General features: G+C 43.9%; 2 protein-coding genes across 11 annotated transcripts in view; both read left to right on the top strand.

Moving 5' to 3' along the window:
- Positions 1-18,362, top strand: part of LOC135506086 (sentrin-specific protease 6-like) — a 35,426-nt gene extending 17,064 nt beyond the window's left edge. For all 4 annotated transcript variants that reach the window (XM_064925499.1, XM_064925501.1, XM_064925498.1 and 1 more), the window contains 16 exons: positions 478-943; positions 1,362-1,603; positions 3,269-3,406; positions 5,901-5,934; positions 6,125-6,316; positions 6,529-6,713; positions 6,917-7,059; positions 7,320-7,436; positions 7,614-7,736; positions 8,011-8,103; positions 11,577-11,935; positions 12,102-12,193; positions 14,498-14,586; positions 14,752-14,820; positions 14,942-15,092; positions 17,048-18,362. In XM_064925499.1, coding sequence (XP_064781571.1) covers positions 478-943; positions 1,362-1,603; positions 3,269-3,406; positions 5,901-5,934; positions 6,125-6,316; positions 6,529-6,713; positions 6,917-7,059; positions 7,320-7,436; positions 7,614-7,736; positions 8,011-8,103; positions 11,577-11,935; positions 12,102-12,193; positions 14,498-14,586; positions 14,752-14,820; positions 14,942-15,092; positions 17,048-17,275 — 2,721 coding nt within the window. In that variant the 3' untranslated portion in view covers positions 17,276-18,362. The remainder of the gene's footprint in view (positions 1-477; positions 944-1,361; positions 1,604-3,268; positions 3,407-5,900; positions 5,935-6,124; positions 6,317-6,528; positions 6,714-6,916; positions 7,060-7,319; positions 7,437-7,613; positions 7,737-8,010; positions 8,104-11,576; positions 11,936-12,101; positions 12,194-14,497; positions 14,587-14,751; positions 14,821-14,941; positions 15,093-17,047) is intronic.
- A 2,492-nt stretch (positions 18,363-20,854) lies between these two features.
- The window catches only part of LOC135506085 (unconventional myosin-VI-like), a 136,396-nt gene continuing 129,651 nt past the window's right edge, over positions 20,855-27,599 (top strand). For 2 of the 7 annotated variants that reach the window (XM_064925496.1, XM_064925495.1), the window contains exon 1: positions 20,855-21,134. The gene's annotated coding sequence lies outside the window, so the exon portion shown is untranslated. Of the gene's footprint in view, positions 21,139-27,599 lie in introns of all 7 variants that reach the window. The other 5 variants (XM_064925491.1, XM_064925489.1, XM_064925493.1 and 2 more) reach the window with 3 other exon arrangements.

Raw genomic sequence — 27,599 nt, 5'->3', positions numbered from 1 at the left:
TCTGTTCCTCTTGTTCTCTGAACTCCCCTCTGGTCCTCTCTCTTGCTCTCTGATCTCCCCTCTGGTCCTCTCTCTTTCTCTCTGATCTCCCCTCTGGGCCTCGCTCTCTGTTCTCCCCTCTGTCCTCTCTCTCTCACGCTCTCTGATCTGGCCTCTCGCTCTCTGATTTCCCCTCTGGGCCTCGCTCGCTCTCTCTGATCTCGCTAGTCCACTATCAAATCATCCAGCCTGTTCCTTCCTGTCCGAATCATACCTATTGATGTTGTGGCTAGAGATCCTATGAATAACTGAATAGGAGGAAGCATCTTGTTTATAATGTCTACCTCCGCTGTCCATTTCAACCAAAAAGAGCTGAGCGGTTTTAAGACGATACCCCTGAGCGATTTAGCAATGATGTTGACTGATGTCAGAAGATACAAATAATTTAAGTGGAGCCTACCTGCTGCTGAAATGTATTTGTCTTTGCCTTGTCTGCAGCCCCTAAATCCAGAAAGGAACCACACCGTGTGTGGGAAGTGTAGCAAATCCAGTGAAAGCCACAGCACATGTGAACACTGTGGGAACTCCTTGGTGACGGAGGTTCCCCAACTCTACCCCCCCCCAGCAACCCAGCCTACGTCCCCCACGCCCAGACCCCCCATTCGACCTCTCCCACAGCACACCCACCCCCATCAACACCCATCCCCAGGACCAAACAGTCGACAGCTGACCAAGAATAGCTTCTACGGTTCGTCCTCGACCATGAGGGCGCTGCCGCTGCGTGTGGACACAGTGATGAACCCGCCTATTCCGGTACGCATCACCACCCGGGCCGGCCTGCCGCTGCCACACAACGGGAGACCAGCGGGGTTGGGGTTGGTGGGGAGCTGCTGCGCCGGGAAAGTTGCCGGCAACAAAGGCAGGAGGACGGCGGCCGCCAAGCAGCACGAGCTCAACGACCCCAGTAAGTCCACTGTCCAGGTATGCATCCCAAATTTCACCATATTCCATTTAGTGCTCTGGTCAAAAGTAGTGCACTATGTAGGGAATAGGGTGTCATTTGGAATACACACCTGGCCTGCTCAGTACTCACTCTTCACCTGCCTCTGTGCTGGTTAGTCTCAGGGTTTACTGCAGGCAGGTGTTTGTCCCTGTGAGAGGTAGTACACTACAGAAGTGGTTCATTTCAACCAACTGCACAGGACATTCTCTGTAACCAACCACACAGCTCAAAACCACTAGCACCTGTCTGTACATCTTACCTCTCTCTGTCAGAACTGTTATCAAACAAAGGCCACATTTCAGGATGTAAATCCCATCTTGTTGAAATAATTTATTCAGAGGTGTTGCGTCTGGAAATGACGACTCTGTTTGTGTTCCAGTCGTGCTGTCCAGTGACGAGGATGAGGCGGACAACGCCAGCACGGGCAGCGTAAACAGGCTGGACAGCGTTTCCCCTCGGCCTGCTGACTCAGCCCACTCCTCACCGGCGCCCTCCGGAGGCAGAGTGGAGGCGGCAGTGAAGAGTAGCACAGGAGGGGAGCAGGAGGAGATCACTTCTGACTTCTTCTCCGACGTCGACAGCAGAATTTCACTACCCAGAAGGAACCGCATGAAAGATCAGGTATGTCGTCTTTTAACATGAACTCAGCAAGAAAAGAAATGTCCCTTTTCAGGACCCTGTCTTTCAAAGATAATTTGTAAAAATCCAAATAACTTCACAGATATTCATTGTAAAGGGTTTAAACATTGCTTCCCACACTTGTTCCATAAACAATTAATGAACATGCGCCTGTGGAACGGTCATTAAGACACTAACAGCTTACAGACGGTAGGCAATTAAGGTCACAGTTATGAAAACTTAGGACACTAAGCGGCCTTTCTACTGACTCTGAAAACACCAAAAGAAAGATGCCCAGGGTCCCTGCTCATCTGCGTGGATGTGCCTTAGGCATGCTGCAAGGAGGCATGAGGACTGCAGATGTGTCCAGGACAATAAATTGCAATGTCCGTACTGTGAGACGCCTAAGACAGTGCTACAGGAAGACATGACGGACAGCTGATTGTCCTCGCAGTGGCAGACCACGTGTAACAACACCTGCACAGGATCGGTACATCTGAAGATCACACCTGCTGGACAGGTACAGGATGGCAACAACAACTGCCCGAGTTACACCAGGAAGGCACAATTCCTCCATCAGTGCTCAGACTGTCCGCAATAGGCTGAGAGAGGCTGGACTGAGGGCTTGTAGGCCTGTTGTAAGTCAGGTCCTCACCAGACATCACCGGCAACAACATTGTCTATGGGCACAAATCCACCGTTGCTGGACCAGACAGGACTGGCAAAAAATTGAGTTGCGGGTTTGTCTCACCAGGGGTGATGGTCGGATTTGCGTTTATCGTCAAAGGAATAAGCATTACATTGAGGCCTGTACTCCGTACTTAATTCACCAGATACTGACTGTTACTTTTGATTTTGACCACCCCGTTCAGGGACACATTATTAAATTTCCGTTAGTCACATGTCTTTGGAACTTGTTTAGTTTATGTCTCAGTTGTTGAATCTTATGTTCAAATATGTACACATGTTAAGTTTGCTGAAAATTAACACAGTTGACAGTGAGAAGACTTTCTGAGTTTATATTTGTTAGTATTTTTCATTGAGACCGGGATAGCATGATATGAGTAGGGTCGGCCGGGAGTCCTACCCATGCTGGGGTGGTGTATAGGTGCTGTAGGCGACCCGCATTATCCTCTACAACAGCCTCTGTGTATAGGGTGGTACTTGTGTGGATACGTAATTAAGTTTTCCTCAATTCATGACTACATTATGTAAACGGACCTGTCTTGTCGTGAGCTGTTTTATCACGTTTCAGTCTGACTTTGAGTCTGTCTGTCAAAATGTCCTTGAGACCATAATGTTCCTGATCTGCTCTCTCAAGGTAAAACCTCCTGGGTTGTTTTGCTTGGCAGAAAATGACATCACTGGATGTTTTTGTATTCACTGAGATGGGCTCCTTAAGTTGTTTTAGGCAGCCGTTGTTACTAAGGATTTAAGTCTCCTCATTTACTTTTTGTGTGTTCAGGGTTGTAAAGTTTACCTTTGAGAAAACAACATAGTGCTACCTGTATTTAGCTTGCAAAGGAATTGGGCAGTGGAATCTAAATGGCCAGTTGATGAATCACCTTGTGGTGTTGGCCAGACATCTACTGTACATGATTTGTCCCTCAGAGAAATGAGTGATATGAAGCAGCAGGTTTCAAGGCTGACCATGCATGTTATTTTCAGTTTGGGAACCAAATGCCGGATGACTCTACACCCAAGAAAAAACAGAGGATCTCTCCCGACAAGTTGGACAGCATCATCTTGGACTGTCGGAGTGTGAGAGTAGGGACTCTTCGCAGGATGGTGTCCAAGCCTGTCAATGTAAGTACCCTGCTCCTGTACAGTCGTGGCCAAAAGTTTTGAGAATGACACAAATATTAATTTCCACAAAGTTTGCTGCTTCAGTGTCTTTAGATATTTTTGTCAGATGTTACTATGGAATACTTAAATATAATTACAAGCATTTCATAAGTGTCAAAGGCTTTTATTGACAATTCCATGAAGTTGATGCAAAGAGTCAATATTTGCACTGTTGACCCTTCTTTCTCAAGAACTCAATCTGCCCTGGCATGCTGTCAATTAACTTCTGGGCCACATCCTCACTGATGGCAGCCTATTCTTGCATAATCAATGCTTGGAGTTTGTCAGACTTTGTGGGTTTTTGTTTGTCCACCCGCCTCTTGAGGATTGACCACAAGTTCTCAATGGGATTAAGGTCTGGGGAGTTTCCTGGTCATGGACCCAAAATGTCGATGTTTTGTTTCCCAAGCCACTTCGTTATCACCTTTGCCTTATGGCAAGGTGTTCCATCATGCTGGAAAAGGCATTGTTCGTCACCAAACTGTTCCTGGATGGTTGGGAGAAGTTGCTCTTGGAGGATGTGTTGGTACCATTATTCATGGCTGTGTTCTTAGGCAAAATTGTGAGTGAGCCCACTCCCTTGGCTGAGAAGCATGGTAGGCACCAGCAGGCTCGTAAGCATTCATTCAAACGGCACTTTCGTGCGTTTTGCCAGCAGCTCTTCGCTGTACTTCAAGCATTGCGCTGTTTGACTTCAAGCCTATCATCACCCGAGAATTAGGCTGGTGTAACCGATGTGAAATGGCTAGCTAGTTAGCGGGATGCGCGCTAATAGTGTTTCAAACGTCACTCGCTCTGAGACTTGTAGTTGTTCCCCTTGCTCTGCAGGGGTAACGCTGCTTTGAGGGTGGCTGTTGTCGATGTGTTCCTGGTTCGAGCCCAGGTAGCGGCGAGGAGAGGGACGAAAGCTATACTGTTACAGTGGCAACACTAAAGTGCCTATAAGAACATCCAATAGTCAAAGGTATATGAAATACAAATGGTATAGAGAGAAATAGTCCTATATATAATAACTACAACCTAAAACTTCTTATCTGGGAATATTGAAGACTCGTGTTAAAAGGAACCACCAGCTTTCATATGTTCTCATGTTCTGAGCAAAGAACTTAAATGTTAGCTTTCTTACATGGCACATATTGCACTGTCTTCTCCAACACTTTGTTTTTGCATTATTTAAACCAAATTGAACATTGTTTGGGGCATCCGGAAAAAAACAATCGGAAAGGGGATTCGTCAGAGAAAATGACTTTACCCCAGTCCTCAGCATCCCAATCCCTGTACCTTTTGCAGAATATCAATCTGTCCCTGATGTGTTTCCTGGAGAGAAGTGGCATCTTTGCTGCCCTTCACCAGGCCATCCTCCAAGTCTTCGCCTTGGATGCACTCACACCTGCCTGCTGCCATTCCTAAGCAAGCTCTGTACTGGTGGTGCCCCGATCCCGCAGCTGAATTAACTTTAGGAGACGGTCCTGGCGCTTGCTGGACTTTCTTGGGTGCCCTGAAGCCTTCTTCACAACAATTGCACCGCTCTCCTTGAAGTTCTTGATGATCCGGTAAATGGTTGATTTAGGTGCAATCTTACTGGCAGTAATATCCTTGCCTGTGAAGCCCTTTTGTGCAAAGCAGTGATGACGTCACGTGTTTCCTTGCATGTAACCATGGTTGACAGAGGAAGAACAATGATTCCAAGCACCACCCTCCTTTTGAAGCTTCCAGTCTGTTATTCGAACTCAATCAGCATGACAGAGTGATCTCCAGCCTTGTCCACGTCAACACTCACACCTGTGTTAACGAGAGAATCACAGACATGATGTCAGCTGGTCCTTTGGAGACGGGGCTGAAATGCATTGGAAATGTTTTATTGAGATTCAGTTAATTGGCATGGCAAAAGGGTCTTTGCAAATAATTGCAATTCATCTGATCACTCTTCATAACATTCTGGAGTATATGCAAATTGTCATCATACAAACTGAGGCAGCAAACTTTGTGAAAATTAATATTTGTGTCAGTCTCAACTTTTGGCCACGACTGTACAGACACTTATACTTACCTAAAATCTGGCCAAAAACAATAGCCTATCAGGTTTTTTTCCTGGATCAAAAAGGGGCTTAGGTGGTGGGCTTGGTAGGAGGCGTGGAATGAGCGCCGTCAGTGTGGCTACACTTTAGAGAACATTTTAAGAGGCCCCCATCCTGCAATTCTACACATTTCTCCACGGAGCTGAGAGAAAATGGTGCCGTTGTAAAGCTTATTTCCTGTGATTCTACATATTCTGCCATCGAGCTGAGAGAGAATTTTACCTAGTTTTCCTGCAATTCAATGCATTTTCCATGAATAATGTTATTCTTTTTCTTAAACATAACAAAATGAATACTGCTAAATGAAGTTTTTTGAATTTTCACTATTCCCTGACTGTCTAGCATACCGCCATCATTCAACCATCTTTGTCTTTCAGTTTACGGTCGATCACATTCATCTTGAAACTGAAGGTAGGAGACCACAAGATTGTCAGATGTCCTATAAATGTTTTCCTCTGCTCTCAAAGGACAACCTATTGTAGATAGACTAGACAGGGTTGTACAGTGTGTAGGGTTGCAAAATTACAATACATTTCTTAAATAAGTTGCTGGAATTGATCAAACTTAACAGTATGTGACGTAATAGTGCTTTCTGTCCCAGGTCCTGAGGTGGATTCTCTGGAGAAGGTGTGTCTGCGTGCGTCGGAGCTCATAAGCTGTGAGTGGTGCAGCGTGAGGAAGCTGCCCGTCCTCTTCTTCCAGACCAGCCCCGAGGAATGTGTGCGGCTCCGCACCCAGCTCAAGATGACCCGAGACAAGGGAGGCCTGTGCTGGTACGACTGCGCTGGCAACGGTAAGGACAGCAGACGCTACATAGTGATGTCAATTGAACTGTGGAGATCCCATGCCAGTTGCAACAGCAGTAGTCTGTACATAGATGGATGAACAGAAACCTGTGTTTGGAGAAGCCTATCTGTGACGTGTTATTTTGTGCTAAATAAAGCAAGTCTGTTACCTCACCTTCAACAAAATGTCAAGTCTTGTTGCTTTCCGTTCTGTCCTCAGACTCCGATGAGAAGTACATGGTGTTGATCTTTGAGAACGGGCTGTCGATGCAGCAGCAGATGGTTCTAGAGGAGATTCTACAAGAGATCGGCCGAGCCAACAACCTCAATGAGTTCCCCACCAAATTGTCGTTTGATGAAGCTAACATCAGATTGGTCAACTACAACAAAGCAACTAAAGAAAAGGTGGGCCTGTTTCCGGGAATCTTCCAACTGGGATGTCTGGAGAACTTGGGAATTTTGGGAAAGTTGTTGGAATTGATCAAACCTAACAGTGTGACGTAATAGGGCTGTGTGTCCCAGGTCCTGAAGATTAACATCTTAGAGCCTTTTGAGACTAGACACCGAAATATATGTTGCTGGTTTTTGGTTACATCCCTTTCTTGTAGGTAAACAACAGCACTAAAACCAACACACCGGCTCCAATGGTGCGAACGCGCATGGCTACACGACAGGAGAACAGTGCGTTTTTTGATGATGAAGACGATGACATGGCTGAGCTCCAACCCACCTTCACTGGACCAATCATAAAGTACAAGGGTTATCTATCTCTCCTACTCCTGGGTCATGTTCATTAGGCACCAAACAAGAAAATTGACTGAAACGTGGGGGGGACTTTCATTAAAGTCTCAAAGGGATATCTGAAACTTGTCCAATAAGAAACACTTGTTTTTGTTTTCTGTTGCAAACGATTTTGCTTCATTGTACCCTAATGAATACAACCCTGTCATCTTCAGTACAATTCTGTGTTTTTGTTCCTGATGGTTTAATCATTGGATGGTTGTGTTGTAGGTTGATGGTGTACCCACCTCCTCCAGCCAAGGGGGGCATATCGGTGACTAACGAAGACCTTCACTGCCTTAACGATGGAGAATTCCTAAATGACGTCATCATAGACTTTTATTTAAAGTTGGTGTAATTTGCTTTCCATTGTCTTATTTTCCATTGTCTATTTTCCATTGTCTTTAAAGTCACATTCTCTGTTTGATATTCTATCTTGCTTTTGTTGCATATAAGGGACATTGACCAACCTCACAGGGACTGTGGATTGACTGTTTTCTGTGTGTGCATCTTCCCTTTACTTAGATATTTAGTTTTGGAGAAGTTGAAAAAAGAAGACTCACAAAGGTGTCACGTGTTTAGCTCATTCTTTTACAAGAGACTCAACCAGAAAGAGAGGAGAAACCTCCCAGACACCACAAACCTACCGTGAGTCTCCTCTTCTCTGCCAGTGATATGAGGGGCAACACATTTCACACCGAATTGAGTTATGACAGGCCAGAAGCTGGAGTCTGGTTTAGTGATAGCTCTGCCGAGTCCGGACCACACACATCCGCTGGCTACTGCGTTTCGATGCCCGCCTCGGCCCTTCCTCTCGGTCTCACTCAAGTCTTCCTCTCTACATTATGATTATTATTGTCCATAAAACAAAATAACAACGACTTAAAAAAAACAAACATGTTTCTTCTTTGCTGGTTATCAGGATGCAGAAGAGGAAGCACAACAGGGTGAAGACATGGACCAGACATGTAGACCTGTTCCAAAAGGACTTCATCTTTGTTCCCATCAATGAGTCGTAAGTTACTGTCTCTAAATATCACTGACTGCTTCCCAAATGACACCCTATTCCCTGTATAGTGCACACATTCGTATATAGTGCACCACTTTACAAAAGTAGTGAGCTTTATAGGGCGCTGGTTACAATAAGTTCACTATTTAGGATGCACAATCTATCCAAATGGAATTTCATTAAAGTCTCAAAGGGATACTTTGGGATTTTGGCAATGGAGTCATGGATACCATTTTTATGTCTCTGCATCCAGTATGAAGGAAGTTGGAGGTAGTTTCACAAGCCAATGCTAACTACAGTGCCTTCGGAAAGTATTCAGACCCCTTTACTTTCCACATTTTGTTACGTTACAGCTTTATTCTAAAATTGATTCAATTGATAAAAAAAAAAATCTACACACAATACCCCATAATGACGAAGCGAAAATAGGTTTTTAGAAATGTTTGCAAATGTATAAAAAATAACACCAGATTGGGATAAACAGATATCAAGGTTTATCTGGAACAGTTGCCAAAAACAGAAACCAATAATTAGATATACAACATTACAGTTGCCAAAAAACTGTGGGGGTATGGCCTTACCAAACCTAAAATAGTATTATGTGTCAGCCCAATTGAGACCTCTGGTGTGTTGGTGCAATTGAGAATATGAATCCAAAGACATGGAGACTACTTTGACAGAGTACCCATACAGTCAGTTTTGGGAAATAAGGACATGGTAAAAGAAATATACAATAGACAAAACCAGTGGATTAATTTCTCTCTAACGACATGGTTTAGGCTAGTTAAGCAAAATAATTTAGAGAGGTCAAACTGCTGAGTTGGCCTGCATACGACCCCAGCTTCATCCCTACAACTCAGGACAGCAGATTTAAACAATGGATGCAGAAAGACATCACATCATTCAGTACAATTAGAAGGACTGGGAACCTAGATAACTTCCAGGACCCAAGTAAAAAACATGGCTTGGATAAACAAGATTACAGATACCTACAAGTTCGACACTATTTCTTGAGGGAGATAAAAGTGATTGAGCCTCGAGCACCTCCAAAATTAATCCAAGTATTCACTAATACATACAACTTGGGGAGTAACAAAAAAACGATTTAATATCTCTACTTGGGTATTCAAAGAAACATTCTACAAACTATATTAAAAAGAAATGGGAGGAGGAACTTAACATTGAAATAACTGATGAAACATGGTTGAACATCTTAGAGACTCAACAAAGCTCCACCAACTCAAGGTCGTGGAGAGAATTCTGTTGGAAGAATGTTATACGTTTCTTCATAACACCTAAACTGAAATCAAAACAGACTGGCTCACTACACCCTTGTTGGAGAGAATGCGGTCTATTGAGGGCGGACCACTCTCATATCTTTTGGACTTGCCCCGCAATCAAAACTTACTGGGGACAAATAAGATCTAACATTGGAAAAATAATGGGATTTGACATAGAACAAACATTAATTTCTTTGTACTTGGGTGAAATACTTGATAACTTACACACTAGAAACAAGTACCCGTTGAAGGTCCTACTGGCAGCCAGTAAAAAGGCTGTCACTAGGAAATGGTTCAAAAAGACCCTCCCACCGTTTCACAAATGAATAGACATTGTAGAAGAAATACACCACATGGAGTGTATGACCTTTGCTTTAAGAACTCAACAGGAGAGAGTTCAAGAATACTGGGTTTTGTACTTGAAAATGGTCTAATTCAAAGATGTCAATGTAACTAATATGATGGTGTGATGTGCACTGTAACTGCCAGATCTTTTTTTGTTGTTCTTTTACTTTACTTTATGTGTACTTTCTTTGTGTTCCTACAATAAAAACATAGTATAAAGAAAAAACAACAGATACAGTGGGGCAAAAAAGTATTTGTGTGAAGACTTACAGAAAACGTTTGACCTCTATCATTGCCAACAAAGGGTATTTAACAAAGTGTTGAGACACTTTTGTTATTGACCAAATACTTATTTTCCACCATAATTTGCAAATAAATTCATAAAAAATCCTACAATGTGATTTTCTGGATTTTTTTTCTCATTTTGTCTGTCATAGTTGAAGTGTACCTATGATGAAAATTACAGGCCTCTCATCTTTTTAAGTGGGAGAACTTGCACAATTGGTGGCTGACTAAATACTTTTGTGCCCCACTGTACCTTATTTATGTAAGTGTTCAGACCCTTTGCTAAGAGACTCGACATTGCGCTCAGGTGCATCCTGTTTCCATTCATCCTTGAGATGTTTCTACAACTTGGAGTGCACCTGTCCAAAATATGTCCAATCAGTTGAATTTACTAATGGCACACACCTGCCTATGTAAGGTCCCACAGTTGACAGTGCATGTCAGAGCAACAACCAAGCCATGAGGTCGAGGGAATTGTCTGTAGAGCTCCGAGACAGGATTGTGTTGGCACAGATCTGGGGAAGGGTACCAAAACATTTCTGGAGCATTGAAGATCCCCAAGAACACAGTGGCCTCCATCATTCTTAAATGGAAGAAGTTTGGAACCACCAAGACTCTTCCTCGATCTGGTTGCACGGCCAAACTGAGCAATCGGGGGCGAAGGACATTGGTCAGGGAGGTGACCAAGAACCCGATGGTCACTCTGATAGAGCTCCATAGTTCCTCTGTGGAGATGGGAGAACCTTCCAGAAGGACAACCATCTATGCAGCACTACACCAATCAGGCCTTTATAGTAGAGTGGCCAGACGGAAGCCACTCTTCAGTAAAAGGCACATGACAGCCCGTTTGGAGTTTGCTGAAAAGGCACCTAAAGGACTTTCAGACCATGAGAAACAAGATTACCTGGTCTGATGAAACCAAGATTGAACTCTTTGGCCTGAATGCCGAGCGTAGCGTCTGGAGGAGTCCTTGCACCATCCCTATGGTGAGGCATGCTGGTGGCAGCATCATGCTATGGGGATCTTTAAGCACCAGGGACTGGGAGACTAGTCAGGATCAAGGGAAAGATGTACACAGAAATCCTTGATGAAAACCTGCTCCAGAACGCTCAGGACTTCAGACTGGGGTGAAGGTTTCCCTTCCAACAGGACAACGACCCTAAGCACACAGCCAAGACAACGCAGGAGGAGGGCAATTTGAATCCATTTTAGAATAAGCCTGTAACGTTACAAAATGTGGACAAAGTCAAGAGGTCGGAATACTTTCCGAATGCACTGTAGTGTTAGCGCAATGATGGAAGTCTATGGTATCTACTAGCATGCTAACAACTTTCTTCAATCTGCACGCAGAGATATAGAAATGCTATCCACAAGTTAATTTGATGCTGGGGAAGTAGATAAATAGCTTCATTGCCAAAAACCTGAAGTATCCCTTTAAGCATTTATGTGACGTGCAGTGATGAAAGCAAACACATTTGTTATTTTGTATCAGTATAAGATACAATGTAAGACACATGGTAAACCTAATTCTCTTTCTTAACCAAACCCATTGGTCTCTCTATGTTTCAGAGCCCACTGGTACTTGGCAGTGATCTGCTTCCCAGGGATGCAGGACCCTCAGTTTGAGCCCAACCCTTTGTGCCAGGCCCCAGGGCTATCACAGACACAGTCAGCCCCCCAGGGCAGGCCTCCTGACCACTGCCGGCCACTCTCCCCAGAGTCAGACTACTGTGAGCCCCCAGGCAGTGAGGAACCCTTGGCCCCCTCAGAGACGCTGTCGCTCATTGCAACAGAGGCCTCCTCGGAAGGACACTCCCACAGCGAGCAGCCAAAGGGAGCGTCCACCTGTCCCAATGGGGGCCAAGTGCCTCCCAAGACCTCTTTAGACAGTGTGAATGGGCTCGTCAATGCTCAGCCACAGTACACAGGTGAGCCACAGACAATGTTTCTACTTGGAAGTAGCATTTAATTGCACTGTGTTAATTACACTGTATCCTGTGCATATGGAAAATATACTTTGATGTCTTAGAAGCTGTGTGGAAATTGATGGATGAAGAGTCCGTTATCTCACTGGCTTTTAATCATGTTTTGCAGATGGCTTGCACAGAATCAGTTTGTGTTACAGATCAGGTAGTGGCAATGGTGATGACACAGATACCTTTTCTGATGACCAAAGCTCCTGTCAGGTAATGGGGGAATTTGCTATTCTGTTGGTGACATTTGTATTTATTATAGAACCCTAGTAGTTCCTGCCAATGCAGCAGCTACTCTTCCTGGGGTCCAGCAAAATGAAGGCAGTTTATACAATTTCAAAAATATTACAACCCATTCACAGATTTCACAACACACTGTGCCCACAGCTTTAAATACAATTTTACTGCTTGCATCAGTTACTTGATGTGGTATAGAGTTCCATGTAATCATGGCTCTATGTAGTACTGTGCGCCTCCCATAGTTTGTTCTGGACTTGGGGACTGTGAAGAGATGTCATAGACACACATGGGTGTCCGACATGTACGCCTGTAGTTCAAACAGACAGCTCGGTGCATTCAAGATGTCAACACCTCTTATAAATACAAGTATTGATGAAGTCAATCTCTCCTCCACTTTGAACTTATTTTCCACCATAATTTGCAAATAAATAAATTAAAAATCCTACAATGTGATTTTCTGGATTTTTTTTTCTTTTTCATTTTGTCTGTCATAGTTGAAGTGTACCAATGATGAAAATTACAGGCCTCATCTTTTTAAGTGGGAGAACTTGCACAATTGGTGGCTGACTAAATACTTTTTTGCCCCACAGTACACCTTAGCCATATACATTTATACTCAGTTTTTCCCAATTCCTGACATTGAATCCTAGTAAAAATTCCCTGTTTTAGGTCAGTTAGGATCCCCACTTTGTTTTAAGGATGTGAAATGTCAGAATAATAGTAGAACAAATTATTTATTTCAGCTTTTATTTCTTTCATCACATTCCCAGTGGGTCAGAAGTTTACATACACTCAATTAGTATTTGGTAGCATTGCGTTTAAAATGTTTGACTTGGGTCCACAATAATTTGTGGACCCACAATAATAATTCCTCCTGACAGAGCTGGCGTAACTGTGTCAGGTTTGTAGGCCTCCTTGCTGGCACACGCTTTTTCGGTTCTGCCCACACATTTTCTATAATATTGAGGTCAGGGCTTTGTGATGGCTACTCCAATACCTTGACTTTGTTGTCCTTAAGCCATTTTGCCACAACTTTGGAAGTATGCTTTGGGTTGTTGTCCATTTGGAAGACCCATTTGCGACCAAGCTTTAACTTCCTGACTGATGTCTTGAGATGTTGCTTCAATATATCCACATAATTTTCCTGCATCATGATGCCATCTATTTTGTGAAGTGCACCAGTCTCTCCTGCAGCAAAAAGTACAATCTTTGTTCCCTTGAGCAGTTGCAAACCGTAGTCTGGCTTTTTTATGGCGGTTTTGGAGCAGTGGCTTCTTCCTTGCTGAGCGGCCTTTCAGGTTATGTCGATATAGGACTCGTTTTACTGTGGATATAGATACTATTGTACCGGTATCCTCCAGCATCTTCACAAGGTCCTTTGCTGTTTTTCTGGGATTGATTTGCACTTTTCACACCAAAAGACGTTCAGCTTTAGGAAACAGAATGCGTCTCCTTCCTGAGCGGTATGACGGCTGCGTGGTCCCATGATGTTTATACTTGCGTACTATTGTTTGTACAGATGAACGTGGTACCTTCAGGCGTTTGGAGATTGCTCCCAGAGATAAACCAGACTTGTGGAGGTGTACAATTTTTGGCTGCTTTCTTTTGATTTTCCCATGATGTCAAGCAAATAGGCACTGAGTTTGAAGGTAGGCCTTGAAATACATCCACAGGTACACCTCCAATTGACGTCAATTAGCCAATCAGAAGCTTCTGAAGCCATGGCATCATTTTCTGGATTTTCTAAGCTGTTTAAAGGCACAGTCAACTTAGTGTATGTAAACTTCGGACCCACTGAAATTGTGATACAGTGAATTATAAATGAAATAATCTGCCTGTAAACAATTGTTGGGAAAAATGACTTGTGTCATGCACAAAGTAGATGTCCTAACCGACTTGCCAAAACTATAGTTTGTTAACAAGAAATTTGGAGTTTTAATGACTCCAACCTAAGTGTTAAGTAAACTTCCGACTTCAACTGTAGAAGTGGATGTAAAGCCATAACACATGTATTTCCAGCAGCAGACTATGATCGATAATGTCAAAAGCCGCACTGAAGTCTAACAAAACAGCACCCACATTCTTTTTATCATCAATTTCTCTCAGCCAATCATCAGTCATTTATGTAAGTGCTGTGCTTGTTGAATGTCCTTCCCTATAAGCATGCGGAAAGTTTGCAGTCAATTTGTTTTCTGTACAATAACATTATCTGATGATTTGCAGATTAAGTTAAATGAATGTTGTGTAACTTTGTTTAATTCTTTTTTTGTTGTCTAGGATGAGTGCAGTGAGGACGGTACACTTGCTGAAGATCTGGAACCCCCTGAGAGCTCAGAGTGGACGTCAAAACCTACCGTCTGTAAACAGTGAGTAGGAGAGGATGTTCTACCATTCTTCTAGCAGTAGAGGATGCTATTGCTTTCCTTCGGACACCTTTGTGGATAGTGTAATTAGAGGTTAATGGCTATGAATATTTACCTCAAAATTACAATGTTTTAGGCCTTTTCTAAGTGATTTGTTTGTTTTCTCAGGCCTTGTATTCTCATCATGGACTCGTTGCGTGGCCCTGCCAGATCTTCTGTCATTAAAACATTACGAGAGTAAGTCAATACTTTAATACTGTTCTGAATATTGTAGATTTAGTTTGCCTAATTAGCACACAAAAGCAAACCTTCCCAAGCCATTTATATTTTGTTTGTGTGCGTGTGTGTTTAACTGCAGGTACCTGGAGGTGGAGTGGGAGGTGAGGAAAGGAAGTCGGAGGAGTTTTGGGAGGGACCAGACAAAGGGTTCTAGCCCACATGTGCCTCAGCAGGACAACTTCAGCGACTGTGGTGTCTACATTCTGCAGTATGTGGAGAGCTTCTTCGAGGTGCGAGTATAATCTGGAGCGACACAACCAGTGTACACACACACACACCAATGCAGTGTATACTGTAACTGAGACACCTTGAGCCATATAATGGGATGTAGGCCATTAACACAGTGTTGCTGTGTCATTTTAAATTGCCAATGTATTTAGTGACACAATTACTTGTAGCAGACTCACCTTACCCATGATCCTGGTAGGATAAATAGTTGTACAGTGCATTCGGAAAGTATTCAGACCCCTTGACTTTTTCCACATTGTTATGTTAGACTTATTCTAAAATGTATTACATTTGTTTTTTTCCCCCCTCATCAATCTACACAATAACCCATAATGACAAAACAAAAACAAATTTTACATTTTTTTTAGCAAATATATTAAAAATAATAAACTGACATTTACAGAAGTCTTCAGACCCTTTACTCAGTACTTTGAAGCACTTTTGGCAGCGGTTACAGCCTCGGGTCTTCTTGGGTTTGACGCTACAAGCTTGGCACACCTGTATTTGTGGAGTTTCTCCCATTCTTCTCTGCAGATCCTCTCAAGCTCTGTCAGGTTGGATGGGGAGTGTTGCTGCACAGCTATTCAGGTCTCTCCAGAGATGTTCGATCAGATCAGTCCAAGCATTGGCTGGGCCACTCAAGGACATTCAGAGACTTGTCCCGAAGCCACTTCTGCATTGTGTGCTTAGGATCATTGTCCTGCTGGAAGGTTAACCTTTGCCCCAGTCTGAGGTTCTGGGTGCTCTGGAGCAGGTTTTCATCAAGGATCTCTCTGTACTTTGCTCCACTCATCTTTCCCTCAATCCTGACTTGTCTCCCAGTCGCTGCTGCTGAAAAACATCCCCACAGCATGCTGCTGCCACCACCATGTTTCACTGTAGGGATGGTGCCAGGTTTCTTCCAGATGTGACACTTGGCGTTCAGGCCAAATAGTTCAATCTTGGTTTCATCAGATCAGAGAATCTTGTTTCTCATGGTCTGAGAGTCCTTTATGTTCCTTTTGGCAAATTCCAAACAGGCTCTTGTGCCTTTTACTGAGGAGAGGCTTCCATCTGGCCACTTCCATAAAGGCCTGATTGGTGGAGTGCTGCATAGATGGTTGTTTTTCTGGAACGTTCTGCCATCTCCACAGAGGAACTCTGGAGCGCCGTCAAAGTGACCATCGGGTTCTTGGTCACCTCCCTGACCAAGGCTCTTCTCCCCTGATTGCTCAGTTTGGCTATGCATCCAGCTCTAGGAATAGTCTTGGTGGTTCCAAGCTTCTTCCATTTAAGAATGATGGAGGCCACTGTGTTCTTGAGGACCTTCAATGCGGCAGAAATGTTTTTGTACCTTTCTTCAGATATGTGCCTAGACACAATCCTGTCTCGGAGCTCTACGGACAATTCCTTCAACTTTATGGCTTGGTTTTTTGCTCTGACATGCACTGTCAACTGTAAGACCTTTATATAGACAGGTGTGTGCCTTTCCATATGTCCAATCAGTTGAATTTACCACAGGTGCACTCCAAGTTGTAGAAACTTGTCATGGATGATCAATTGAAACGGGATGCACCTGAGACTTGAAATTGAGCTCATCGCAAAGGGTCTGAATAGTTATGTAAATAAGGTATCTGTTTTTTATTTTCAATACATTACATTATTGATACATTACATTTCTAAAAACCTGTTTTCACTTTGTCATTATGGGGTATTGTGTGTAGATTGATCAGTCTAATTAAAAAAAAAAAGTCTAACGTAACTAAATGTGGAAAAGGGGAAGGGGTCTGAATACTTTTCGAATGCACTGTATATTGAGTTTAACTGAATTACCTGCAGTGGTTGTTAATCAATTGAGCAATTGCCCGAACCAGGGTTTTAGACTTGATTTGGAAGCTTCATTTCTACCTTGCACCACTCTGAAAATAGTACTTCAGACTGAATCCAAAATAATTATGATTTTGGGCCCCCCATTCAGAATCCACTTACCAGCTTTCATCTCCCGGTTAACCTGGAGGAATGGTTCCCGCAGCAACGGATGAAGACGAAACGCGAAGAGATCAAGGAGCTCATCTTAAATATCCAAGCCCAACAGGAGATGGAGGCGGGCCAGGGCTCAGCCAAAGGCTCCCCTGGAGGACAGGAGGTGGGAAAAGCGGATACAGGGGAAGGTGTAGAGATTCAGAACCTGCCTGTCAGCCCCTGAGGTGCACTGTCTAGTCCGACACTGCTACCTACTTACCTCTTTTAATTTGACATGATGGTCCTATCTATCGGGTGGGTCTCCCGCTGCCTGGCCAAGCCTGGATGGAGGTCTGCCTGCCTGCTGCCTGGGCCAAGCCTGAATGGGGATCTGGAGGTATGCCTGCCTGCTGCCTGGGCCCAGCCTGGATGGAGGTCTGCCTGCCTGCTGCCTGGGCCAAGCCTGGATGGAGGTATGCCTGCCTGCTGCTGGGCCCAGCCTGGATGGAGGTTTGCCTGCCTGCTGCTGGGCCCAGCCTGGATGGAGGTATGCCTGCCTGCTGCTGGGCCCAGCCTGGATGGAGGTATGCCTGCCTGCTGCTGGGCCCAGCCTGGATGGAGGTCTGCCTGCCTGCTGCCTGGGCCAAGCCTGGATGGAGGTATGCCTGCCTGCTGCCTGGGCCCAGCCTGGATGGAGGTCTGCCTGCCTGCTGCCTGGGCCAAGCCTGGATGGAGGTATGCCTGCCTGCTGCCAGGCCCAGCCTGGATGGAGGTCTGCCTGCCTGCTACCAGGCCCAGCCTGGATGGAGGTATGCCTGCCTGCTGCTGGGCCCAGCCTGGATGGAGGTATGCCTGCCTGCTGCCAGGCCCAGCCTGGATGGAGGTATGCCTGCCTGCTGCTGGGCCCAGCCTGGATGGAGGTCTGCCTGCCTGCTGCTGGGCCCAGCCTGGATGGAGGTATGCCTGCCTGCTGCTGGGCCCAGCCTGGATGGAGGTATGCCTGCCTGCTACCAGGCCCAGCCTGGATGGAGGTATGCCTGCCTGCTGCTGGGCCCAGCCTGGATGGAGGTATGCCTGCCTGCTGCCAGGCCCAGCCTGGATGGAGGTATGCCTGCCTGCTGCTGGGCCCAGCCTGGATGGAGGTCTGCCTGCCTGCTGCTGGGCCCAGCCTGGATGGAGGTCTGCTTGCCTGCTGCCAGGGCTAAGCCTGGTTGTACACTGCTGGATTACTCTCCATCTCCATTATTTCGTAACTGCCATATTCCTTCCATTGACAACAAAACAAAACATTTCAAATTTGTATTGAATAAAACATGTATATATTCTGGAAATTTTTTGCTGCCTTTGTAATTGACTGTTTTTGATGCTGTGCTCTACATGAAGATCATCATCCATGGGTTAGTTATGTTTTCTTCATAAATGTTATTTTTTTTCGGTAGGATCTGTGCAGAATATACCGTTGTGCTGTTCTCGCATCGTGTTTATGCTTTCGACTGAGACAACTGGCGGTAATTTGTAATTTATATCCATACCTCTCATTAATGGGGCGGCAGGTAGCCTAGTGGTTAGAGCATTGAACTTGTAACCGAAAGGTTGCAAGATCAAATCCCCGAGCTGACAAGGTAAAAGTCTGTCGTTCTGCCCCTGAACAAGGCAGTTAACCCACTGTTCCTAGGCCATCATTGAAAATAAGAATTTGTTCTTAACTGACTTGTCCAGTTAAATAAAGGTAATAAATAAATTAATTGTTTTAAGTCCTTGTGAAATCCCTACTACCAAAGTGGATGGATCTTGAGCACTAAACACAGACACGAGCATATCACTTGCCTTCAGTTTTTTTTATAACATAGTGGTTTCCTCTACATAAAAATTCTGAGTTGGGTGCACCTTTTTCCCTAGTAAAATATTTGACAGTTACTGTTATAGAATACATGAGATGTCATCCCAGGTTCAATATCTCTTGTTATATTAGTGCATTATGCCTAGTTGTTTCATCTGGTCACCTGGGGTGGATGGGATGTAAAGTAGGTCCTCCAGAGAGCTGCTTGTCCTCCATTGTTTGAACAAATAACTGCCATTATGATCTATCATTATCTAGGCATGATTGGTTCTTGACATTATATATAGGGATATACACTGAGTGACAGACTGACCAGGTGAAAGCTAGGATCCCTTATTGATGTCAATTGTTAAATCCACTTCAATCAGTGTAGATGAAGGGGAGGAGACGGGTTAAAGGATTTTTAAGCATTGGTACATGGATTGTGTATGTGTGCCATTCAGAGGGTGAATGGGTAAGACAAAATATTGAACGGGGTATGGTAGCAGGTACCAGGCGCATTGGTTTTAGTGTGTCATGAACTGCAACGCTGCTGGGTTTTCCACACAACCGTTTCCCATGTGTATCAAGAATGGTCCACCACCCGACTCGACACAACTGTGGGAAGCATTGGAGTCAACATGGGCCAGCATGCCTGTGGAACGCTTTGGACACCTTATAGAAACCATACCCTAAAGAATTGAGGCTGTTCTGAGTGCAAAAGGCAGAGGTGCAACCCAATATTAGGAACCCAATGTTCTTAATGTTTTGTACACTGTATATTTAGTGGGTGTGTACATGACGGAACACAGCAGTTTTATAGATTTTTCTTTTCTAAAAAGCTTTTATTTTATATAACCCTAGCTCAAAGTAAGCTCCATGTATATTCAGAGGTGTTAATGATTTGTTTTAATCACATTGATCTTAAAGATACTGCATGTGAAAACAGCAAAATGAGGCTTTCCTCTCCATTTCTAGGTATGTGTAGCTTTTTGAGTTCATAGACGCTTTGCATTCATTCCCACGCTCCATCCTGATGGGTGTTTTAAAACTAAGTGTGTATCCCAAATGGCACCCTGCTTCCTATGTAGTGCACTACTTTGACCCCCATGTAGTTAGTGTACTACTTTTGACCAGAGCTCTGGTCAAAAATAGTGCACTATATGGCGAATAGGGTGCCATTTGGGACGCTAACCATGAGAGAATATCCTAGATGCCGTCACTGCGGTTATGGTCATGGACAATGTTATGTAAATATTTTACAAGCTTAAGTTGGATCAATGCACCCTCACACTTGTCCTCTGTGATGTGACGGACAGTATCTATTGTCCCCTGAAATGTCAAGTGCATCCAAACCCATTCTGCCACACAACCAGTCATCATAGTTTCCATGGAGGACAGGCCTATGATGGTGTTTGCACAGCTAGCCTTGTTTTTTATGAGGGCTGGCCGAAGTTGGCTGGTGAATAGACAAACATTTCCTCCAGCACAACCTGAAATTGCCTTTCATATGTACATGATGCAAGGTGGCCAATGCACTTGCCCACCTCACCAGGTTGTGGAGTGTGATATATTTGTTCTTCGTCTTTCCTCTCAAATTAAGCACTTGTCTTGTTCACTTCCCTTGTCCTTGAAATGAGTGGTATAAGAAACATGGTGGAAGCTCCCAATAGCCCATGCTTCTGCAATCCTATGGTTTTAATTTATGCACACACTTCAGGAGAACGGAGATATTATAGGGACTCACCAGTGAGGAGCCAACATGTTCTCAGGGCAGAATGCACACATTAGGAGGCACCGTTGTCTGTGTACAGAAACATGAAGCAGATGTAGCTCTGGCCTCAGGTGATTCTCTAATGTGATGCACTCACCCTGCAGCTATCAGCTTTCAATCTGGTATTGGGTGACTTCTTTAGGGGAGGGGACTTTAATGTTACTGGGTCACTCACAAATGTATGATGCCCAAGTTGTCTGGAAACTTGGTCTGCATTTTTCAGAACCCTGTAGTGGCATAATTGCTTAGAAATAAGTCTTGCTAAGTGGCTATTGAACCACATGGCTGCGTAGACAGTTTGTAAAGATAATTGGATACATATAATCTAAATGTGTACAACTGTCCTGTAGTGTCAAGTGACGTCATGGCCAATTCCTTGGACTTGTGAGCGAGTCGGAGGTTGCTGCAGGAAGGGGAGATCGGAGGTTGGCTCTACACCCAGCAGTCTATTGGGGAAACTTTCACTTTTATAAACAAGAGTCGGGCTGCACTGGTTGAAGAGGATACGAGGTAGGTAATGTCAGCGAGCATTTTTTTCCCCCCTTACAAACTAAATTCAATGCAATTGTCGAAAGCTTTTTAAATAGTGGTAGCTAGTTGTACACGGGAGTTATCTTCGCTAGCTGGTTGGCTAACATTAGCAGGCTACATTGATGCCAATGGAGGCTGTCAACGCAGGAGACGATTGCCATCACATGTATTCTTCCTTCGGGAAAACCGTAAACACAGCATCCTGGAATGTAGACTTTTGTTCCGATTTTCGCTCAAAGAAATACTCCCTTTTAGAAAACGTTACCGGTTTCCAATGAGTTAAACATTTAGCTGGTCAATTCGATATTTGACACGCTCCGAGACAGAACAGTGTGTGGGTATCACTGAAGGTTCATTACACGGTTCTAGATGTGTCATTTCCCAGCTGCAGAGCATGCACTACTGCGTACATCAGATCAGATAATGCAATTCCAGTCGGTTGTTTTTATAACCGTTCCGACGAATGGTTCCATTACAATATAATTCTAACAATTATGCACCCTCAACGCAATTGCATGAGGATTGATGGAACCCTTGTGTCCTGACCGAAGTGTTCCGGTTTTGTAGCTCGTTCGTTTTCTTCTCACCCACACACATAGGCAGTACCTGTTGTGTGTGGCAAGAGATTCAACTGAGCAACCAATTGAAGCATGTGCCTGCATCTAGCCTACATAATGCTTAAAAAATAAACAGGAGTTTTCATATAGACACACAGGTACGTGTGGTCTCGTTATGGATTGCAATAACTCATGCCTGTGTTCTCAGATGAGTAATGTCCTAAATCAAAAATGTTACATGGTTACATGGGAATTCAGTGTGTGCAATAGGCTATGCTGTTCTGTGTCTGACAGACCAGACAGACAATTGATGGAAAGAACTAGAGGTGCCAAGTTCGCAATTTTTCCATTGGTCCCACTGTCGGCAGAAGTTGCCAACAGGAAATGATTTGTCTCAGTTTTTTGAGGGACTTTGATCTTTGGTCATTTCCATACCTGTTTTATTTTTATGAGAGTGTGAATTGCTATCAGTCACAGTGTTGCTGCTCTTTATGACAGAGGCGTTGCACCTGTGTTGACATCCTGCTAGTAAAAAGTTGAGGGCGTTCAAAGTCCTTTCAGGAAATATTCACTTTACTACCTGGCTCATGCACTGCCGGTTTCACCTTTCTTAAAAGACATTTGAAGACCACTGGAAAGGTCTACTTTTACCCAGTGTATAGCTAGTGCTTGTAGGATACAGCAGGCTAAATATCCCCTTTTCTGTTATAACCACTGTGGGTCCAGCTTTAACAATGCAAATTCCTCCATATTATTGGCCAATTATTGATGTGCAGCAGCAATACAATTATATAAAAGGCCTTTTGGATTCAATGACTCTCTACGTACACTATAAAACACAAGGTTTTTAAAGCTGTAAAGTACAATTCACTGGTTTCTTATTTGACTGCTGCCCTCAGTGTCTTCATGGTAAAACAACACCCCCCACACCATGGGACCAGGGTTGTCGTAACCCTTTCATCAGACACTGGCTAACTCCCAAATGGCAGCCTATTTCCTAAATAGTACACTACTATTGACCAGGGGCCCTATGGGGAGTGCACTAAATTGGGTATAGGTTGCCTAACCACCACCGTGTGTATGTGGGTGCCAGTGATGACGGAATGGGGACTGCAAAGATCGTGTTTCTGAGGGGTATGATACTCTATGGTGGATTCCATCCAGACCTCATTGGCTCACCCGTGTGCCTTTTGTAATTAGTGGAATGTGAGCTGATTTAGTCATGCCTCAGTGAGAAGACTAAAGTCTCTGTTCAGTGTGATGAGGACTGAGGAGTGTCACCTTACACTGTATGTGGTGTGTAGGCTACCCAGACCCAGGCTCACCCATGTGCTGCATCTGACACCTCTGACACTTGTTGTATATTCACACACATTCAAAACTAGAGGTTGACCGATTATGATTTTTCAAAGACGTTACCGATTATTGGAGAACCAAAAAAAGCCTATGCCTATTTTTATTATTATATATATATATATATAAATTTATATTTGTAATAATGCCAATTACAACAATACTGAATGATCAATTAACACTTATTTTAACTTAATATAATAGATAAATTAAATCAATTTAATCTCAAATAAATCATGAAACGTGTTCAATTTGGTTTAAATAATGCAAAATCACAGTGTTGGAGAAGAAAGTAAAAGTGCAATATGTTTTATTTTTTATAAATGAATTTGCAATTCGTTCCAGTCATTGGGCAGCAGAGAACTGGAAGGAAAGGCGGCCAAAGAAAGTGTTGGCTGTGGGGATGACCAGTGCAATATACCTGCTGGAGACATCGCCGAAGTCAAGGATTGGTAGGGTAGTCAGTTTTACAAGGGTATGTTTGGCGGCATGAGTGAAGGAGGCTTTGTTGTGAAATAGGAAGCCGATTATAGATTTAATTTTGGTTTGGAGATGCTTAATGTGAGTCTGGAAGGAGAGTTTACAGTCTAATCAGACACCTCGGTATTTGTAGTTGTCCACATATTCTAAGTCAGAACAGTCTGGCAGGAGGGTGCAGACAGAAATCAGTTGAAGAGCATGCACTTAGTTTTACTTGCATTTAAGAGCAGTTAGAGGACACGGAAGGAGTGTTGTATGGTGTTGAAGCTCGTTTTGGAGGTCTGTTAGCACAGTGTCCAAAGAAGGGCCAGATGTATACAGAATGGTGTTGTCTGCGTAGAGGTGGATCCGAGAATCACCAGCAGCAAGAGCGACATCATTGATATATACAGAGAAAGGAGTCGGCCCCAGGAATTGAACCCTGTGGCACTCCCATAGAGGCTGCCAGAGGTCCGGACAACAGGCCCTCCGATTTGACACACTGAACTCTGTCTGTTAAGTAGTTGGTGAACCAGGCGAGCCAGTCATTTGAGAAGCCAAGGCTATTGAGTCTGCCGATAAGAATGTGGTGATTGACTGAGTCGAAAGCCTCTGCCATGTCAATGAAGACTGCTGCGCAGTACTGTCTTTTATCGATGGCGGTTATGATACCATTTAGGACCTTGAGTGTGGCTGAGGTGCACCCATGACCAGCTTGGAAACCAGATTGCATAGTGCAGAAGGTACGGTGGGATTTGAAATGGTCGGTGAACTTGGCTTTCAAAGATTTTAGAAAGGTAGGGCAGGATGGATATAGGTCTATAATAGTTTGGTTCTAGAGTGTCACCCCCTTTGAATAGGGGGTGACCGCGGCAGCCTTCCAATATTTGGGGATCTCAGATGATAGGAAAGAGAGGTTGAATAGGCTAGTAATAGGGGTTGTAACAATTTTGGCAGATCATTTTAGAAAGAGAGGATCCAGATTTTGCAGTTCTTTCAGAACATCAGCTGTCTATTTGTGTCATGTAAAAAAAGCCAACGTTTACGTTCCTTGCTCAGAACATGAGAACATATGAAAGCTGGTGGTTCCTTTTAACATAAATCTTCAATATTCCCAGGTAAGTTTTAGGTTGTAGTTATTGTAGGAATTGACACGTCGACTATTTAATTTATCATCGAAACACCAGCTTTCATATGTTTGAATCATTGATTTTAAGGACGGCGTTGATGTTTATGGTTAGGTACATTTGTGCAATGATTGTGCTTTTTTTCTCACGATTGTGCTTTAGTTAAATCATCACCCGTTTGGCAAAGGTGAAATAGGCTGTGATTGGAAGATAAATGAACAGGCACCGCTTTGATTATATGCAACCCAGGACAAGCTAGTTAACCTCGTAATATCATCAACCATGTGTAGTTAACTAGTGATTATGTGAAGATTGTTTTTTATAAGATAAGTTTAATGCTAGCAAGCAACTTACCTTGGCTCCTTGCAGCCACAAGGTCCTTTTGATACTGCACTCGCGTAACAGGTGGTCAGCCTGCCGTAACAGGTGGTCTGCCTGCCGTAACAGGTGGTCAGCCTGCCGTAACAGGTGGTCAGGCTGCCGTAACAGGTGGTCAGCCTGCCGTAACAGGTGGTCAGCCTGCCGTAACAGGGGGTCAGCCTGCCGTAACAGGGGGTCAGCCTGCCGTAACAGGTGGTCAGCCTGCCGTAACAGGTGGTCAGCCTGCCGTAACAGGTGGTCTGCCTGCCGTAACAGGTGGTCTGCCTGCCGTAACAGGTGGTCTGCCTGCCGTAACAGGTGGTCGTGTCAGCCTGCCACACATTCTCCTTGTGGATTGCAATGTAATTGGCCATAATCTGCGTCCAAAAAGGCTGATTACCAATTGTTATGAAAACTTGAAATCGGCCCTAATTAATCGGTCGACCTCTATTCAAAACCCCCCCCAAAACCAGCTTTGTTGTGTAGGATCAGGGTTGTAAATGGGAGAGCAATGTGTGAATGTGTGGATGTGTGAACTTTGGCTGTAAAAGGCTAGTAGTTTTATATTTATCACTCATTTTGTTATTAGCACACAGAACAACAAACCAGGTTCTATAGTAGGTAGGCTATGTAGTGGAAATGATGTGCCGTGAGCTGTTTCTATTGATCTGATATGAAGGATGACACCGTCATGGAGGGTTTTATTTCTTCCCTTTCCAGACCAAATGGCTGAGGTGAGCCTCTGTACTGACTGAGCCTCTACAGTCTATGACAGACCTACTTGGCACGGGTCTTTTATCACATCACACTGCTGAGTTTTGCGAGTGGGCTCGAATCTTCAGTTTATTCATACCTTTTTCTCCCTCCATGTCTCCGCTGTGAACTTGGCCTGATTGCATAACTTCATGCCTTAAGTGATTTAGCCGGCGACATAGATGCAAATGAACCCAGCCCATCTTTAAGGCAGGTAGTCAGTGTAACCATAGTAACATACGTCGTCCCTGGTGCCAGAACTATAGATCAGGTGTTCCTGACCTTTGGAAACTCAACCCAAGGCCTCCTTAAGGAATGGAGTTATGCTCTCTCACTCCGTAATAGATATCACATTTATTTATAAAGCCCTTTTTACATCCGTTTATGTCACAAAGTGCTATACAGAAATCCAGCCCAAAAGCCCAATCTCCAAGCAATGCAGATGTAGAAGCACAGTGGCTAGGAAAAACTCCCTAGAAAGTCAGGAACCTGGGGTGGCAGGGTAGCCTAGTGGTTAGAGCGTTGCAAGTTCAAACCCCCGAGCTGACAAGGTACAAATCTGTCGTTCTGCCCCTGAACAGGCAGTTAACCCACTGTTCCTAGGCTGTCATTGAAAATAAGAATTTTTTCTTAACTGACTTGCCTAGTTAAATAAAGGTAAAAAAAACAAAAACCTAGGAGGAAACAGAGAGGACAGGCTCTGAGGTGTGGCCTCTTCTGGCTGTGCCGGGTGGAGATTATAACAGTACATTGCCAAAATGTTCAAACGTTCAAAGATGACCTGCAGGGTCAAATAATAATCACAGTGGTTGTAGAGGTCTGCACCTCAGGAGTAAATGTCAGTTGGCTTGTCATAGCTGAGCATTCACAGTTTGAGACAGCAGGTGCGGGAGAGAGAGTGAGAGAGTTGAAAACAGCAGGTCCAGGACAAAGTAGCACGTCTGGTGAACAGGTCAGGGTTTTATAAAATCTGTACTATTGCTCTAAGGACATTTAGCTTACATGGTTTAGCCTACAGTGCACATAGTACCAGTATGTGATTTGTTGTTGCTGATAGGGTTAGATAATATTTGGGGAGTTGGCTTGATTCAGTATCAGTTTGATTGTTGTTTCCACAACAATTAATATTTTTATACCAGTGCCGAAGTGACACACAGGCTAGACCGAGGCCTATTCAATTCAATCAGTTATTTGCTTCTCTGTATTGTACTCTGTCTGCAGTCATCTAGTGCTCTAAGTTATGAGTCCAGATTTTTTTTATTTTTTTTATTTTTAATTTTACCTTTATTTAACTAGGCAAGTCAGTTAAGTCAGTTAAGAACAAATTATTATTGTCAATGATGGCCTAGGAACAACTGCCTGTTGGGGCAGAACGACAGATTTGTACCTTGTCAGCTCGGGGATTTGAACTTGCAACCTTCCGGTTACTAATCCAACGTTCTAACCACTAGGCTACCCTGCCGCCCCAAAAATAAAGGATTTGCTGTTGACTGAAGCATGAGGAGGTTCCATTTGTAATATATGCAATTATTTATTCTCTATTATTGCCTTGGCCAAGCCCATCCCTGGTTGCTCATTAGGTAGCTTTATTCAGTGAAACTTTGACCTATATTAAACCAGCACTCTCCCTAGTCCCAACCCCATGACATAAAAGGAAATATTATAGACTACAGTCTGTTTCTTTTGTTTTCTGTTGGCAATTTTTATACATTAAACATTACGGTTCTCTGTTCTATAGATGGAATAGTGGGACATTTTGCCTCACCCATGGGATGAGCATTCAGCATTCACTGTTATCTTTTAAATCAGAATTTAACTGCAGCATCAATAATTCA

Source organism: Oncorhynchus masou, chromosome 19 (genome assembly GCF_036934945.1).
Source record: "Oncorhynchus masou masou isolate Uvic2021 chromosome 19, UVic_Omas_1.1, whole genome shotgun sequence".
Taxonomy (NCBI): domain Eukaryota; kingdom Metazoa; phylum Chordata; class Actinopteri; order Salmoniformes; family Salmonidae; genus Oncorhynchus; species Oncorhynchus masou.
Note: the sequence above shows the minus strand (reverse complement) of the source record. Positions and strands in the feature narration are given on the sequence as shown.